Source organism: Chelonia mydas, chromosome 3 (assembly GCF_015237465.2).
Source record: "Chelonia mydas isolate rCheMyd1 chromosome 3, rCheMyd1.pri.v2, whole genome shotgun sequence".
NCBI lineage: Eukaryota > Metazoa > Chordata > Testudines > Cheloniidae > Chelonia > Chelonia mydas.
This window is the reverse complement of record NC_057851.1, coordinates 81,766,012-81,783,277: the sequence shown is the minus strand read 5'-3', so window position 1 is coordinate 81,783,277 and position 17,266 is coordinate 81,766,012. Positions and strand designations below refer to the sequence as shown.

Below are 17,266 nucleotides of genomic sequence, written 5' to 3'. Positions count from 1 at the left end.
GGGAGCAGGGAAGCAATGATGCAAAAACAACAGGAATTCTATGGAGTATCCAGGGTTGATGATCTCCAGTACCCAACTGTCCGTGGTGATCTTGCCCCAGCGGAAGCGAAGACAGTATGTGGCACTGTGGGAGGGATGGTGGGGGGTCTGGGTTCTCGACAAGTATACCAAAACTGTTGCTTTGATAGTTGGTGGGGAGGGGCAAGGAGGTGGTCATGGCAGAGGCGAGATAGTGTTATCTCTGGGATTGCTGCCGTTGACGTGGTGCTTCCTGCCGGCAGTGATAGTAAGCCAGATGGAGGCCTGCGGTCAAGGCCAATATCGCTGCTTTTGCTGTCTGTATCATAGGGCTGAGGTATAGAAACTGAGAGACCTGAACATGGCATGGGAGTCTTTAAGAGAGTGCTAGAACTTGTCAGTCTTATCACTGAATGCCTCCACGGATGCATGGCATCCTCGATCAAGAACTTCCAGAGGCAGGAATGACTTACAAATAGGGCAGCAGGGGGCAATGTGGGCCTCACTGAAGCGATACAGGCAGCGCTCGTGCTCATCACTCACCGAAAATGAGCCAGGGCAAGAGGCACAGTTCTTGAAGCCAAGAACTCAGGGCATAGTCCCTGGAGGAGGGGGGGTGTCTCCCCCAAATGTGGCAATAAACGACACTAACTATCTACTAGTAACTACAGCTATATAACACTATGAATGACAACTACAAACAAGAAAAAACAGACGGGAAATCACTCGCTTAGCAGAGTTAAGAGCATGAAGGAACAGGGGTTCCGATTCCAGCCATGTGGCAGTCAGAGGGAACTCAAAAGGTGTTGACCCACATGGTCTATTATACCTCGGCTGTGAGCATGAGGGGATGCACGTGCAGGTCAACGGACACTGCTTTAAAAACCTCCTGGTGCATGGTATGCATGCACATCCACATCTGGAATCCATATAGGGACCATCACTCAAAGAAGAATGTTTGGTTATCAGTTCCTGTCTGAATGTTCTCTGGAGACACTAACTGTACTCCAGCTAAATTCTGCATTGTGAACTACTGCAGTTCTTGCAGACCTGTTTCTCACGTCTGATTTTCATGCTGGCTGTTGCTGAAATGGAGATCACCAGTGAAAACTACATTATGGCAAGCCAACTAGAAAATGTAAAGCTAATGTTTTTTTAAAGTCACCACATTAAAGCAATAATCCCAAAGTAGTAGAGTGTGTGTGGTTCAACAATAAGCATTTGTCTCCAGCTCTATAATTTGATTTATGCATTCATGCTGGACTTATTGCCTATGACACACATTCAATTCCTCTGAGGTTATTCTTGTGCATGTTGGGCCAAGTTCATCCTTGCTGTAACTCCACTGGCTTCTTGTAAATTACACCAGGATGCATTTTGAGCACTAACTGTTTCCATGTGTGAGCTTCCCATATGCTTTTGCATCAGCTAGCTGGTATTACTCCAGTTACTGCAAATTCAGTGGAAATCAGATTGGTGCAGATGTTTCCAGTTGCAGTTTGAACATATACAGCCTTTTACCATCAGTAAACTACAAAGTATTGATGCTTTTTTAAACGAATTAATAAATTTAGCAGTCATGAAATCAAGGCAGCAGCTAGAGTCAGATGGATGCTGTGCAAGCCCCGCTTCCCCAATACAGTTTTACCAAGCCATCACCATGCTGACCGGCAGCACCCCTAGAATCCTGCTGCGGAACTCATCTTTAACGGAGACTGCTGCTTTGTACAGTGTTTTGTGCATACCTGGCTCTAATGTGATATCATCAAACCCACTTTTACTGCTCATGGCCCTTGAAATGAAAGGCTCATGAACTGACCAATGTTTCCCTTCTCTCCCTTGTCCCTTCCAAATGTTTCTTTAAAGGAGTTTCTCTCAGCCTCTTTTGTCTTTCTCTGCTTTTTTTTAAACTCCATTCTGTTTATTTGCCTGGTTGGATACTTATGGTGCTATCAACAATAGTGCACCTACCAGGAAACAAACTGGAAGCATTGTTTAGTATGCAGCTATCTTGCATTCAGTCAGCATCTTTGTTAATAGCCATAGTAATATAGGTCAGAGGTTTCGCAGCCAAAACCTGTGTGCTCCCCAAGAACACAAAAATGTGAAATGTCTTTACAATGGGGAAAATGTGGGCACCAGTTTTCAAGGCGACTAGTAGAAGATTTTTTTTTAAAATTGGTGTATGCCCTTTTTTGCTTCTGTATGTTATATAAAGCGTATGGTGTATAAAAAAGGACTAAAATAATGTTTATTTTGTACGGTTTTTAGTGCATGTTTTTTATCTTAGAAATATCAGGAATATAAAGTCTGGTCTTCCCTAGTTTTGCTGGAGAACCAGTGGGATGTATGTTGTGGGCATTTAACACCAGTTAATTGAAGGGGAAAGGGTGTTGAATCTCTCTATTCAGTACATTAGTAAAATTAAAACAGATTTTCCAAATAAATAAATCTACCTCTCTACCCCAGTTGCTCTCCTTCTGTCCAGTGACTGACTGACAAATTCTTTATAAAGGTTCACGAATCCAGCATGGGGAGGGAAAGAACGGGAGATTCTGCAAACATGGCTGTACCCCTTAATTCTTCGTTACCAAGTTTTTCAAATTGTTGCCAAAGAGCCTACAGCACATCCCCCTTCTATAGCTTGAAATCTTTCCATTCGGAGTTTGACTAGTGTTGGTCTGTACACTTAAATCATAGCAGTTGGAGCTCTTTCTGCTGTTACCATTTGATTCTGATGTCACCTCAAAGTATCCAAATCATTTTACTCAAAGGAAGACTGGGTCTAAAAATGTACAGATTAGCCCCACAAACGGCCTTTCTCTCTCCCAATGCAATATTACAGTCTTCGTGGGAGAAGAGCAGAAGAGGGAAAGATTCTTCAAGAGAGTCTTTGTTGTGTGCCTCAAATGTACATTGTACATGCTGCCGTACTTCTGCTGCCATTGCAAATGAACACTGGGACCACATAGGAAGGAATGGGCAGCCTGGAAGTACATAAGCAAGTGGAATGAAATTAACAGTCTCACAAAGGGAATATTTTTTTAAGTACTGTATTGAGCGGCCTAGCATGTATGTGCACCAGATCCTCCACTGGATGAAATGAGAACTGCTGAGCTACATCATAGACCCCATTCTGCTAATAACTGAAGGAGAGTCCCTTTAAGAGATGATGACTTATGTTTTAGGAACAAGAGAATCAGAGTTCTCTCTCTGTAGGCAATGTGAAGTACACACAGCCACGGTGTGGTCCATAATTGAATGACAACTGATGTCCAAGAGGCTGCAGATTTTCTTTCGCATATATAGCAATTGTTACATTAATGTCCACACACACCTCACATCCACTGGATTAATTTAATACCTTTAGGAGCTTCTCACTTTCAGTGAATCACTTTTATAGAGATGACAACATTTGAAGAGCTGGCTTGCAGGGAGATGGAGCCTCCCAGGCTGCTGGAGATATAAGGGTTGGGGCTATTTCAGCAACTAGCAAAGAGCTCATTTTGAAGATGAGAGGGAATTTGACTGAATTTGGTCATATACCAAAGGATGCGTAGAGAGACCCTAGGTATGCAGTGATATATTTTCCTTAATATAATTTACATTGCATTCAGCATCAGGTTCCTATGGTTTATTGTTGGTTTAGCAAACACAAGAAGAGCTTTAAATACTCTTCAGTGAAATATTTTTTGTTTTGTTTTTAACTATTTGCTTTATTCTGAAAATAGCCTACCGCAAAATCTCTTCTCTAAGGTGTTTTATTACTTTCTAATGGATTTTTTGAAGTGTTGTAGCTGTGTTGGTCTCAGGATATTAGAGGGACAAGGTCAGTGAAGTAATAGCATTTATTAAAGCTCACCCACCTTGTCTCTCTAAAGCAGTGGCAGCCATTAACTTCCATGTCTAGTAAGAGAGAACATGACCTTCATCCTCTTCAGTTCTCAGAGTGGTAGCCATGTTAGTCTGTATCAGCAAAAACAATGAGGAGTCCTTGTGGCACTTTAGAGACTAACAAATTTATTTGGGCATAAGCTTTCGTGGGCTAGAACCCATTTCATCAGATGCATGGAGTGGAAAATTCAGGAGCAGGTATAAATACATGAAAAGATGGGAGTTGCCTTACCAAGTGTGAGGTCAGTCTGTTAGCGTGAGGTGAGTTCTGTTAACAAGCCACTTTTATACCCTTGCATAATACTGCAGCAGCATAAACAAGATACAAGTGTTTGTTCCTCTTTAATGAAGAGAACTGAAGCTCCAGTGAACAGCATTTATTTTCTTGAATAAACATCCGTTCCTAGGAGCATCCAGCAGTGTCTGGTAGATAACATCAAAAGAGCAAAAACTAGAGGATTTTTTTCCTGCTCAGAGGTCAGACAATAGAATGTTCTCTCATTAGATTAAGTTAGCGAGTAAAGGCTAAAGTCAATGCCTAAACCCTAGTACCCTCTCATCCACTGGAATTCACAGGCCTGAGGTTGCAGGGTATGGGGAGAGTCAGGGGCCTGAGAAAGGAATTCACAGAACCCACCGAAGCTAGCCAGGAGCAAAATGCTGTGGAAAGGGCAGGGTTGAGGGTCCAGATCTGACAGGACATAGGAAGCTGCCTCTCTCTGTTCGGGATCATGAGCTATGGGTATAAGAGCCCAGGGATGGCTAAGCTTCCCCTGTCGCAGCTGCTGTCAAACCCTGCCGGACCCCTGGGCCATGGTGGCCTTGACTCTTCCCCTCCCTGCTCTACTCCTTCTGATAGAGGAGTACTCCTACTCCTGCTCTACTCCTTCTGCTCCCCACCACCTGATAAGTCTTCTTCCTCTCCTCCACTGAATCCCCTCCCCAAAGGTCCCTGCTGTTCGCCACGTCCTGTTCCCTGACCCCCTGCGGGGGTAGAGGAGTCAGGAGGGACATGACGAGCCAGTGGGGTCTGTGTGTGTGTGGGGTGTGGGGAAGTGAGGAGGTGAGCGGTGGGCATAGGGTTGCCAGGCATCCAGTGTTCGACCAGAATGCCCAGTTGAAAAGGGACCCTGGAGGCTCTGGGCGGCACTGCCGACTGGGCTGTTAAAAGTCCGGGTGGCAGCAGTGCAGCCAGGGCCCAGGGCTAAGGCAGGCTCCCTGCCTGCCCTGGCTCCACGTGTCTCCTGGAAGTGGCCACCAAGGCGCATGGCGCCCCTCACCCCAAGTACCGGCTTCGAGGCTCCCATTGGCCGGGAACTATGACCAATGCGAGCTGCGGGGGTGGCGCCTGCCGTCGCAAGGGCAACACACAGTCTCCCTGGCTGCCCATGTGTCTGGGAGGGAGGGGGGGGGCGCAGGGACCTGGTGGCCACTTTCTGGGAGCCGCGGTAAGTGCCACTGGGACCCCACACCCCAAACTCCCTCTTGCACCCAATCCTCCATCCGTCCCAGCTCGGTGTCCCCCCATACCCAAATGCTCTCCCAGAGCCTGCACCCCCCCCCACACACCCCAACCCTCTGCCCCAGCCCTGAGCCCCTTTGTGCACCCCAAGCCCCTAGTCCCCAGCCCCACCCCGAGTCCACACCCCCAGCCCCCCTCAGCCCCTTCCTACACCCCAAACCTCTCATCCCCAGCCCCACCCCAGAGCGCTCTCCCTTACCCCAAATCCCTCATCCCTGGCCCCAGCGTCTGCCCCCCAGGAGTGAAGAGGCAAGCAGCAAGCCAGCAGCGGCAGAGAAGGTCTTGCATTGGGGGGGTGGGGGCTCTGGCGGGGGCATGAGGAGATGAGCGGCCGGCCAGGGGGTGGGGTGGGGAGACGAGTGGTGGGCCGAGGGGTGCGGAGGGATGCGGCGAGCCGGGAGGTGTGTGTCTTGTGGGGAGCAGGGGGTGAGGAGGCAAGCGGGTGGGGTGAGGTGGGACGTGAAGAGCAGCAGCGGGGTGGCCTAGGGGGCAGGGACTGGGGGAAAGCAGGGATGGAGTGTGGGCGGGGCCAAGGGCAGGAGAAGGAGCTAGCCCCCCCGGGGGCTGCTTCACTTGCCACCCATACTTGGGATTCTCAGCTGTGAACCCTCCCTTTGCACTTAAGCTTTCTCAGTGGAGGAAGAGACAGCATGAGACCCCATTATAGCCAATAGCCCAGTGGTTAGGATACTCTCTTGGGATATAGGAAAGCTGTTTTCAGGTCCTGCGCTGCCTGATTTGAAGCAGGGACTTTAACCCAGGTGTCCCACATTCCAGGTGAGTGCTAACCACCAACCTAATGGGTACTGTGTGGTGGGGCTTTCTCCATCTCTCTTGTTGAAGCTGTGTTACTTGGTAACTATTCATTGGGCCAGAGAGCATGCCCAACCAAGAGATTGATACTATAGCCTGCTGGCTAGGGCACTCAGGTGGGATGTGGGAGAGAGAGGTTCAAATCCCTTCAGATCTGGCTGCGTAGGGGTTCTTCCATAGCCTAGGTAGATACCCTAACCCCTAGGCTATTCAGAGGCTTGCCTTCATTCTCCAGTACATAATGTAGGATTTAGGCTTCTAAAACTCCTTTTCAAGAGAATTCTTCTACCCCCTTAAGCAACAGTTTGAAGGACCAGCAAGGCCCCGAATAGGTGATGATATTTTGATCCTTTTCTATTTAACATAGATAAGCTTTGCAGGTTGGAAAAAACACTCAACACCAGCAGACAGTGCAAATGGTGTCTTCTGTTTCAGAGCAGAGGTTTGCTAGTATTGGTTAATGACACTGACTGCAAGTAAAATAAAGTCACTGGTTGAACATTATGTAAAACATCAACTGAGCCAATCCAACATTTTCACACCCTGCTTCCTCTGGGGTAGCTTAATTTTAGGAAGTACTCTAATTTAGTTATAAATGAATGGTCCATTAGCTCAGAATAATCTCCAAAGCAGTGACCAGGGCCAAAAGCTTTAATTACCACACTTTTCTTGCAAGAAAGAGGCTAAAATGAGAACAGGATTTAATGTGAGTTCAATAGAATCAGCAATGGTGAATAGGAAGGTGCTCAGAGCAAGAGCTGTGATACATTACATGCCAAGCAAAAAAGAGTACACTGAGCTTTAGAAGCCAAGGGGATCGGTCGTATGCAGTTTAGCAGGATTTGGGCAGATTTTTGGGTGGGCAGGGAACATCCCAGTAATTTTAAACAAGTCATTTCCTGTCAAATGAAAAGACACTAATGCAATTTAACTGGACTGATTTATTACACCCCAGGGGCTTTGTTTTATCTTTATGTCTCAGCCCTGCTTTCTGGAAGCTGTCTTGACCCAACACATCATGTTCAAAATTTTAAGTCAAAGCCATTTTATGTATTTTTTTATTCTGATATGTTGACCATAAAATATTACTCCTTTAGCCCTTGAGAAAGCATCTAATGTACAGGTCACTGCCAGCAGTAGCAAACCCACAGCCTTTCTCTGCAGAAATAAAGCCAATAAATCTGTAATTCCCCACCTCAGCCCCCACAAAACCATACTCTTTCCCCACATAAATAGGCACCTTCTGCCTCTCAACCTTTTCCAAATGCCTGCCCAGATAGACCAGCTTTACAACATCCCCTAAATGTCACCACATTTGGGCTACTTTGGACCAAAGGAAAGAGAGGATTCCAAAGTCGGTGTCTTCTGGAGAACACTGTGTCAGCAACTTCTTCTTTTGTATAATTATTACTTATCATTTGTATTACCATAGCACATAGGAGCCCTGTCACGGACCAGGAGCACATCATTCTAGAACAAACACAGAACAAGACGACAGTAAGTAAAGGTTCTCCCTCAGGAGCACCTCCACTGATCCCAGCTGTAGTAGTGTGCACATGGGGAGAAGTGGTCACGCCCTAGCAGCCAATACTGATTCCAGAGCACAGGTACTTTATGCTCACAGGGAGATACACTGCTTAGCAAGCGAGCTGCCATTTTCTGCACCACCTGCAGTTTCCAAGTTGATTTAAGGTGTAATCCCATGCAGAACACTTTGCAGGACTCTAACTGTGAGGTGAAAAAGGCATGGATGATGGTAGGGAGGCCTACAATTGACAGAAAGGGTGACAGCCTCCTGCTCAGCTGTGGATGGAAAAACACTGTTCTGGCCCCTGCAGCAGTATGATTAGCCAACAGCAGCTGGGAACCAAGAATGAATTATTTGGATATGAAGCTATCTATACAATGCCATCATCTGGAGGACAAAAAGGAACTTTAGTTCTGATCCAACCTGAGTAAGAAACACAGGCCTGGGTAGGGGCACTTTATCTTTTCACCCAAGCCCTGCACCCTCACCATCCTGGTCAGGGCCCCAGGAGCATGCATGCAACTGCACAGCAGAGCCTCTTCCTCCTCTCACTGTGCAGAGATGACATCCATTCTCTTTGGATTGAAGAGATAGCAGGAAAGGAGGTCCTGCACTGCTGCATCTGCACTTTGTTCTTAAGGATGACCACTGTTCCATCTGCCATCAATTACAACCCAGGGTAGGAGAGAGACAAGGGCACAGGGCAAGGAAATAATAGGGAGCTAAGCAATAGGCTGTTGGTGAAGAGGACAGAAATCAAGTTGAAAGGGGATGAATAGAAGGAAGGAGAAAGAGGGAAAACATATGGAAAGACTGCAGAAAAGAGGACAGCAAGTCACAGAAGAAAGAAAGAAAAAATTTAAAAAACACAATACAGCTTTTTCCCAAGAAAGCTACTGCCAAAATGTGGATTGCATTCATATAGTAGTGTCTAAATTCTTATCTACTGAGGGCATCTTAAACTAAGGGTGGGGTAACAAAAGACAGATACAACAGAGAACAGAGCTTGTCTCATCATGCAGTTGATATGAAAATTATAATTTGTTAATCATGGCTTTGGAGGTCAGGCACGGATCAGTCTTATAATCGACTTTCTGGATGAATTCTTAATGTGAAGCTGCAGGGATGTTTGATCATGAGCACTTCCACATAGCTTTGAACTAGCAATAAAATATCCTATTCCCCTCTTCATTCCACATTGTTTCCAAAGGATCAGTTTTTCAAAGGGATGGTGGCTGACTAACCTGCAATGAATTTGCCATTTCTCTCTTTTGGGGCTGCTGGTGCCACGTGGTGAGTAATTGCTTCCTCCAGCAATCCACTCTCAATTGACTCTTCTCTCCAAGGAGCTCTAAATGGTGTTCAGAGGGTACCAAACATCCTAAATCCCTGATAACTCTGCTATTTCTAAGATTATCAAGGCAAACTGAACTCTTGCTTGTGTAGTGGGAAATGACACAAGGTCACAGCCAGTCATTAGCTTTAAAACAGTAATTGAGCCAGTGTATCATGTGTGAAACGTTAGACACCTAAAATCCTCTCCTCACATACTTCCCTTTAAATAGTTTGTGTGCCCTCTGGTGGGCCTCCCTGTCCCCTTTTGCTGTAGCTACCAGAACCTTGCCAGAGCAGCATAGCTGCTGAGTGTTAATAGTCACGGCTATTTGGAACCCAACAGTCTGCATCTGTGCGACTTCCACGTATTCTTAAGGTTGTGGGCAGGAGGACACAAGAGGGTGGTCATCTTCAGAAGGGTAAAATATTTAGAAAACATACAAACTTGGCATTTATAATATCGACATATGTGATGAATCCAATTCATCTTTAATTTCTCAGTCTAATCTCTGGTGTTACTTGGAACAGTTGTAGATAAAATATATCTAGACAATGGCATGATGTTTAAGTTGGTGTCCCTTTAAGCTTTTTAATTATTTATGGTGTATTATAAACAACAGTAGTTTAGAGCAATGTTTCCTCAATCTTTTTTGATGCCAGGGACTGGCTTGCTGCCTTCCTAAATTGTGTCAGGGAGATCTCAGGGACTGGCACTGGTCCATGGACCGGATATTGAGAAATATGTGCTTTAGAGCACAGAGGAGATGCATTCCATGCCCACAGAAGCTTACAATCTAACCCTGAGACCATTTTGTTCAAGGCTATTATTTACTTCCTGTTATTTAATTTCTTAGCATCATTTTTTAATACTTGAATCAGCTATGGCAGGTTTCATTTAATAAAGGAAGCCTCTTAGCGGTTTCAGGGACCACACAGTATCCTGTCAGAGATCACAACCTGAGTGCAGCTAAAGCGCCCTCTCAGAAGCAACATTGTATGCGGGAAACTCCAAAGACTGACATAACCAAGTCCTGGCAGCGTGAAAGTGAATGAGCTATACTTCCACCATTAAGCAGGGGCTTCCGTGCATGAAATAGTGTTCTCGGTGAACAACAGTGGCAGTTCTTTGACGTCATTAAGAATCTGAGATGGAGTTAAAAATCTTTCCTCTGCAGCTCCCCATACTTTGTTTTCAAGTGGCTTTTTTGTAATCCAGCACTTGAATAATTTTTTCCAGTGTCAGTGTTTTTCTTCAGCAAGTCAATATGTGGCAGCTTTGGCATTGTCTGTATAATTCAGTACTGAAAGGAAATAGTTTGAAAACAGAGATCTGGCCCCTAAGCCTCTACAGTCCACCCAGCCACAAGTCACAGAAGCTATCAGTTACACAGATCAAAATTATCTCCCATAGCGTGGATGACTAGATTTCCCACACAGAGCTAAGGTATATGAACAGAGCTCTAACAGCTGGCACCCAGGGCAAATACTAACATTTTCAGAGCTTATTTTGTGGGTTAACTCCCTCAAAGGACTCAAATCTCAAAATCAGAAATTCTCTGCTAGGAGGCACCATGCTGGAATCATTGTATATTGACATCCGGATCCTCAGAGAAGAAATCTGTCAGAAGGTGTTTGGCCTCCAGTAGGTTTTTCAAAATATATCCTTAATCCTAGGAGATGGTCCACAGAGAGGCTTATTTCCATTAGTAATCTGTGTACTTTCATTCAAACTTCTCTCTCTCTCACACACATGCTCACACAATTTCAAAAGAAAATTAGACCAAGAGTCTACCAAGCTCAGCCTCCCACCTGGGAGTCCCTGCTCCAAATCAGACAGAGCAGGGATTTGAATTTGTGATTCCCCCCTTCTAGGTGAATGCCCTAATCCCCAGACTATTGGGTATTCTGGGGTCATGCTTGCTTGTTTTTTGGTGAGATTTCTCATCTAGATTTAGTCTGCCAGAGCACAAGTCTGACTGCTTAAGTGCCAAACTGTAGGAGAAGGTATGTGGCCTCTTTCCTCTACATTTCACTCCTGGCTAGTTTAAGCAGCTCCCTGCTCAACTTGCTAGCTTCCGAGAATCCCTTTCTTAGCTGCCTATCTCTCACCATGCATTGTACGAGAAGTCTGGATGCCAAACTTGGTGGCAGGATGCCTAGGGATTAGGTGTTGCATTGCTGAGTGTTACAATGCCTAAGTACCTTCATGGATTTAGCCCTTGGTACATAACAGCAAGTAGGGCAATCGGAGTTGCACATGAGCAGGTGGTAAGTAAACAGATATGTGTATGTGTTTCTGTCTTTGCCTGAGCAATGAAGAGCACTGACTAGTTGAACGTTAAACTAAGAAATTCTGGCTTGGGTATATATCACATCTCTGCTAGCATCATATTTCTTTTCTGCTCCTTCCAGTATGTGTTTAATAGAAGTCATTATTGTGGCTTGGCAACCAACTTTTCTGCAGGATAAAATGAGTTAATAGCCACATTTCAAGTCAGTTTTATGAAAGTGGGATAGAATATGCAGGGTGCCTGCTGTTCAGCCAATGCAGCTACAGGGCTATTAATATTTTTTAGACAATAACTGTAAATAGATTATGACAGAATGACCTCAAACTATATCACTATGGGGCAAGAATAGTGGGGAAATGAGAGAATGAAGCCAAGCAGCAATTTTTCTGAAAAGTTTTCAAACTAGATAATGTCTCCATTTTTGAAAATTACAGCAGTCCCATGAAGATAAAGCCAGTGGTGTCTAAGGCATTGCAATGTAGTTCTGTAATGATCATACTTGTTTAGACTGTAAATTAGCTACAAAAATACAGCAAGGTCCAATTTTTTAAAGGTATTTTGGAAAAGCAGCAGCTATTTGAATTTATAAAGAGGAACTACTGGGTTCATCCCTTAACTACTTTTCACCTTAAATGTCATAATGAGTTAAGGAAATACAATTTATATTTATAGTGCTTGTCAACACAATAGAGTATAAAATGCTTCACAAGTAAACTGAACTATATAAACTATTAAAGACAAAAAGGTAGCAAAATCAAGCACTGAAAGTTAGGAAGTGCCAGAGTTGAGGATACCTGTGCACCCTTAATTTGGCCCCCTTGTGCTTATGCATTATGATATAGTCTTTAATTACATGATTACATACTATTTTTTTCCCATAGGACCCTCTGCCTCATTCAGAGCACAGGATGGACAATACTGACAATGAGCAGCTAGTCAATATTTTATTTTCTCCTCATTGTTCAGTGTGTGGCTGTAAGCTTTATTTACTGTACACTATTCAAACCTTGCTCTGGAGACATAATTATTAGTTTCCTCATAGGCTTTTCTATGGTGCTTAGCACTAAAGTATCTGAGTGCTTCACAGATGTTTTTTTAATTCATTTTCACAATACCGCTGTGAGGTGAAGGAGTATTATATCCCAATTTTGCAAATTGGAAACTGAGCTACAAAGATTAAGGTCAAAAGTATCCACTGATTTTGGGTGCTGAATTTGGTACACCTAGGACCTGATTTTTTTTTTTATAAGTAACATTATATAGCACTTCATATATTCAAAGCACAGTTCCCACTCCCCTTAGTTTCAGCTGCAAGTCAGATGCCAGTGCCTCAAGTCAAACGCCTTGAAAATGAGGATTATACAATTAATGACCACCTGTGGAAAGTTTGGTGTAAGTAGCCTGCCTAGCTTCACATAGGAAATTCCATGGCAGAGGCAGGGGTAGAATCCAGTCCTTCAGAGTAGCATTCAGTTGTCTCCAGTTTGCTTACCCAGCAAGTTCTAGTCATGCCTTTCTGAACTCCCTGTCCTACTCCCAGGTAGGTAGAAAAAAGCAGCACTGCCTTTCAAAACAAGCCCAACCCATTTCAGAGAGAGGGGAATGGGGGCAGTGCTTAATTTGTAACAAAAGAGGTGCTGGGACTCAGCCCTGGCAAGCCCCAGCACAAATTAAGCCCTGTTACTCAATTTAAGTTCAGTGCTGTGGTGGAGTCCTACACTTACAAAATGGATTGTGGGATCTTAATAGCCACAAGTGGTCAAGGCCCTGGTTTTAAGCCTCTTCCACTAGAAGGCACGCCTCCAAGAGCATGCTGGGACTGATTGAAAGGAAATAGCACCACCAAATGAATCACAAACACCACTTCCTACAGCACTTCAATGTTCCTTGGAGATCTCCCCTCCAAGTACTCGGACCAACTGGGCATGGCTTGTGAGTTCTGAATGGGTCACAGCAAAACACAAGTCAAAACAGGGTTCCATCTACCACAGCCAAAGAGCTGCATACCAGGCACTCCCCAAATGGTCAGCTTGTGTGCATTTCAGCTGTACACTTCTGTTCTGTCATAACCGTGTAACAGAAATTTACATAAAAGTTAAATCACAAAAATTGAGACAATATTATCTGACTGACATTAAGCCCACAAACAAGAAAATGCATACGCATATGAAACACTACGTTTCACTCATCTCATTTTCCCCTATAACAAGCATTGCAGTAGCATTGTCATGCCTCATAAGCTGCAATATCTAGGCAAAAACAGGAGGTAAAAGGACACTGAGCCCCACTCCCCCAGCATCTGGACCCCCATACCCTGAAACACCCAGACACCCACCCCACTGAGTTCCAACCACTTTCACCTGGATCCCCCTGCAGAGTCCCATTACCGTTGCACCCAGAACCCCACCAACAAATCCCTGTGTATCCAGATTGCCTTACACGGAACCCTCTCAACCCACACCTGGATCCTCCCACACTAAGCCCCTCCACACTTGGATCCTGCCAGGCTGAGCCTGCCTGTCCACATCTGGTGAACCTGGCACAGAGGGGCAGGGCCCTGGGGTGTTTCTGGGGCAGGCCCAGTCCTTGCACCGTGTCAGGGTTGGGTGCAGCCTCACCGCTGAGTTTGTGTCCTGGGGGGGAGTTGCAGTGTGATCTCCCACCTCTGTTCAGCCAGTGGCCTGTGCTCCCTAATGCCATGCTGGAGCCTACACATTTATTTGACAAATAAAATTTGCAGAATCTTTAACTATTGTGCACAGAATTTTTAATTTTTTGGCGCAGAATGCCCTCGGCCGTAAGACCAAAAACAATTTCACTGTTACTCTCTGCTGCCCTTGTCTGTTGTATGCAGCTGTTTTGTCCTCATATACTTAGATTGGAAGGTCTTTGGGGCAGGGAGGGAGGGAGTGAGTGTCCTAACATAATAGTCCTGATTGGGACCCTCAGTGTTATTGCTGTACAAACAAACATAACTTGTTGGGCTCAGTGGATTTTGTAATAGTAAAGAAAGTAATGGACAAATACCACTTCCTTCAGCCCAGGCACAGCCAAAGTTAAAGAAAAGTATGATCCGATATCTTTGCATATCAATGTGTGTTTCTCACCCCTCTAACTTTGAGACATGCGGAGGATTTGTAAAAGAATAATAAAATATAGTAGTTTAATGACCACATTAGTACCCTCATTAGAAGCCTCAAACTACAAAGCATTTAAAACAGGGAGTTGAGAGCGTGGGGAGTTGGGGAGGGGAAGCTATGAACAAGCAATTATGAAACTTCAAAAACTGGTTCAATTATCCCCAGGAGGTGCTGGGATTGCTAAACAAAAACAGCCATACTCAAGAGTAATTAAGTAAAATTGAATGAAATTGAAAAGCCTGGCACGTCAGATGGTTATCAACAGCAATTGCAAAGTCTGTCTTTTTCATAACGTAATTAGCTTTTTGTTTCAGATTGATGTCCTCAAGGCAGATATGGAAAGTGCTGAGTGGAAAATTTTGGAAAACCTGATTCTGGAAGACATTGTTGAACAGATAGGACAATTGGTCTTTGAAGTCCACATTCATTGGCCTGGATTTGAGGTCAGTGGCAACGACAGCACGGTGGTCCGATACTGGTACAGTCTTCTCAAAGAATTAGAACTGAAGGATTTCAGGCTTTTTCACACTTACAAAGACTTATTGAAACCACAGATGTTTCTGAAAAAGGAAGCCTTCAATGCAAGTAGCTGTTACACACTAAGCTGGGTGAACACAAGATGGAAATAGCATAAAGGAATTGATGACATGTAATCATCCCACTGAACCATATTAGTGAAAAGGACATTGGAGCAGCTGACAAAAGTTACTGAACTTGCAAACCGAGGCCCTGTTATCAAAATGTTTCTAAGCAATATCTCAAAAGCTGAATGTTATCATGCATTGTTTCAGAAAACTAAAAAGAGATCCGGCATTGAAATTGTTTTGTACATGCATCTTCCATAAGTTACGTAGATAGACTTTATTAGAAACAGATGAGAGACATTTTCTAAGTGTTTGTCTAAAGTGGCTAACAGTTCTCCACACATGGCTGTGGATTGACCCCAGCCTTCCTAAAGGTCAGCAGAGAGCATTCCCCTACTCTGGCCCTGAAAATTCACTGGGAGCAGCTCTAGTACAGAGAACACCAAGAGATGCTGCTGAAAAAAATCACTGATCCAAATAAGTTACTTTCTCAGGGATGGCCAAGTGATACATTTTCCTTAAATGATTGTGCTTAGACTAGCACCTTTTATTACTTTAAAAACAAACACTCCCATGACAGTTGTGGCAGATTGTTCTCTTCCAACCAACAATTACTTAAAAGGGACAGTCAATGGGAAATCTAGTCAATTTTTAAAAAGGTGTAATGTATTTTCAGATACTACACCTGCCCCTAGTATATGCATGCCAGCGCCTCCTCCACATGCATTCTTCACTCAAATCAGTCCCCCTTCCAATGGCTAACAAGCTCAAATCACTCAACTGGCCCCTCCAGATTTCCCTCAGAAGCCCAACTGGCAGGCTCAGTAGGCCCAAGCAATATATTTTAAACTTTCCAGAGAAGTCATTTCCCCCTCACTTTAACAGAAACATAGTGAAGGAGTGCATGGTTTATGTGAACATTTCAAAAACTCTAGCCCATCCAATACTACCCATCTGAGGGGGGTTAAGAGAGAATTTAGTATTTTTATGTAATGTATTGCCATTAAACTTTGTATTAAATAAAAGACACACAGTCTCCCTTGCTTTGGTACTTCCCCTTCCTTTTCCATTCTTTAACTTCCTTTACTTTCCCATCTGCTCTGAGCCTTGGTGTTTCTCCCCTGCCACTCAGTTTTCAGTCTATCCTCAATTCATTTTACTATGTTTAATAAGACTTTCCTCAATCATTCGTTTCCTGTTTTGCTCCTTTAAGCCCCTCATTCCTTTATTCACACCTATCGTCACAAACTCCCTGCTGTGCTGCTACACCGCACACACCATCATGCTATATAGACCTGCCTTCCGAGGCTGGCAAACAGAGGAAGTTATGTACCATTTTCCTAACACTTGTGTACCATACTAAATGGGTGCCCTGCTACACAATTTCCCCAGATCCATTAACTAGTCCCACACAAATACATCAGTCAGTTCTTCTCCTCCACTGTCCCTCCAGGCTCCTCCTACAAGCAGCATCTTCTCCAGTCAACTGTCTTCCCCCTGTAAGATGGTAGCAGCAGCCGGCTCAGCCCTCTCCTCCTCTTCGCTCTTTCCTTCCCCTGCTGCTTAGTACTGCCTCCCTTGGCTCCTCCCCCAGCAATCTCCAAGCCACCCATTTAAAACCTAGGAATTACCATGGTGGAGCAGACTAGTGATCCATCTACTCTTTAGCACTAGCCAGTACTAGATGCTTCAGTGGAAGAGGCAAAATATCCTGAAATTGACAATTATGGAATAACCTGCCTCTTCCACCACCAAGGAATTTTCTTCCTACTTCCTTCCGTGAGAGTCTGCTTTATGTCCTGATGCAATGGGGTTTCTCTCACTTCTAAACATTTAAAACAGGTAAAAGAAGTCATTGCTATTTATGTGGCTAATGTCCTATTCTTTTTTGACTCCTAGTAAGTTCTTGGCCGCATTGTTATCCTGTGGCAGAGAGCTCCACAAGAGGCTGGGGCTTCCAGACAGATTGATGTACAGAGGACCCAGTTTATAGATAAGCTTTCAATTTTCATTTCTGTACTAACCTGGGTCCAGGCAGCTGAACTCTGATGTCATGCTGAACAAACCCCCGAATAAACGCTGTAATTATTGATTGCCTCCCGAGAACTACAACACTGAAGAAGCCCTGCAGCTAAGCACTG

General features: G+C 44.5%; 1 protein-coding gene across 1 annotated transcript in view; it reads left to right on the top strand.

The window, feature by feature from the left end:
• METTL24 (methyltransferase like 24) overlaps positions 1 to 16,154 on the top strand; it is an 86,676-nt gene extending 70,522 nt beyond the window's left edge. The window contains exon 5 of the mRNA XM_027819843.3: positions 14,856 to 16,154. Within this exon, the coding sequence (XP_027675644.2) occupies positions 14,856 to 15,170 (315 nt within the window). The 3' untranslated portion in view covers positions 15,171 to 16,154. The remainder of the gene's footprint in view (positions 1 to 14,855) is intronic.
• Positions 16,155 to 17,266: the final 1,112 nt, after the last annotated feature.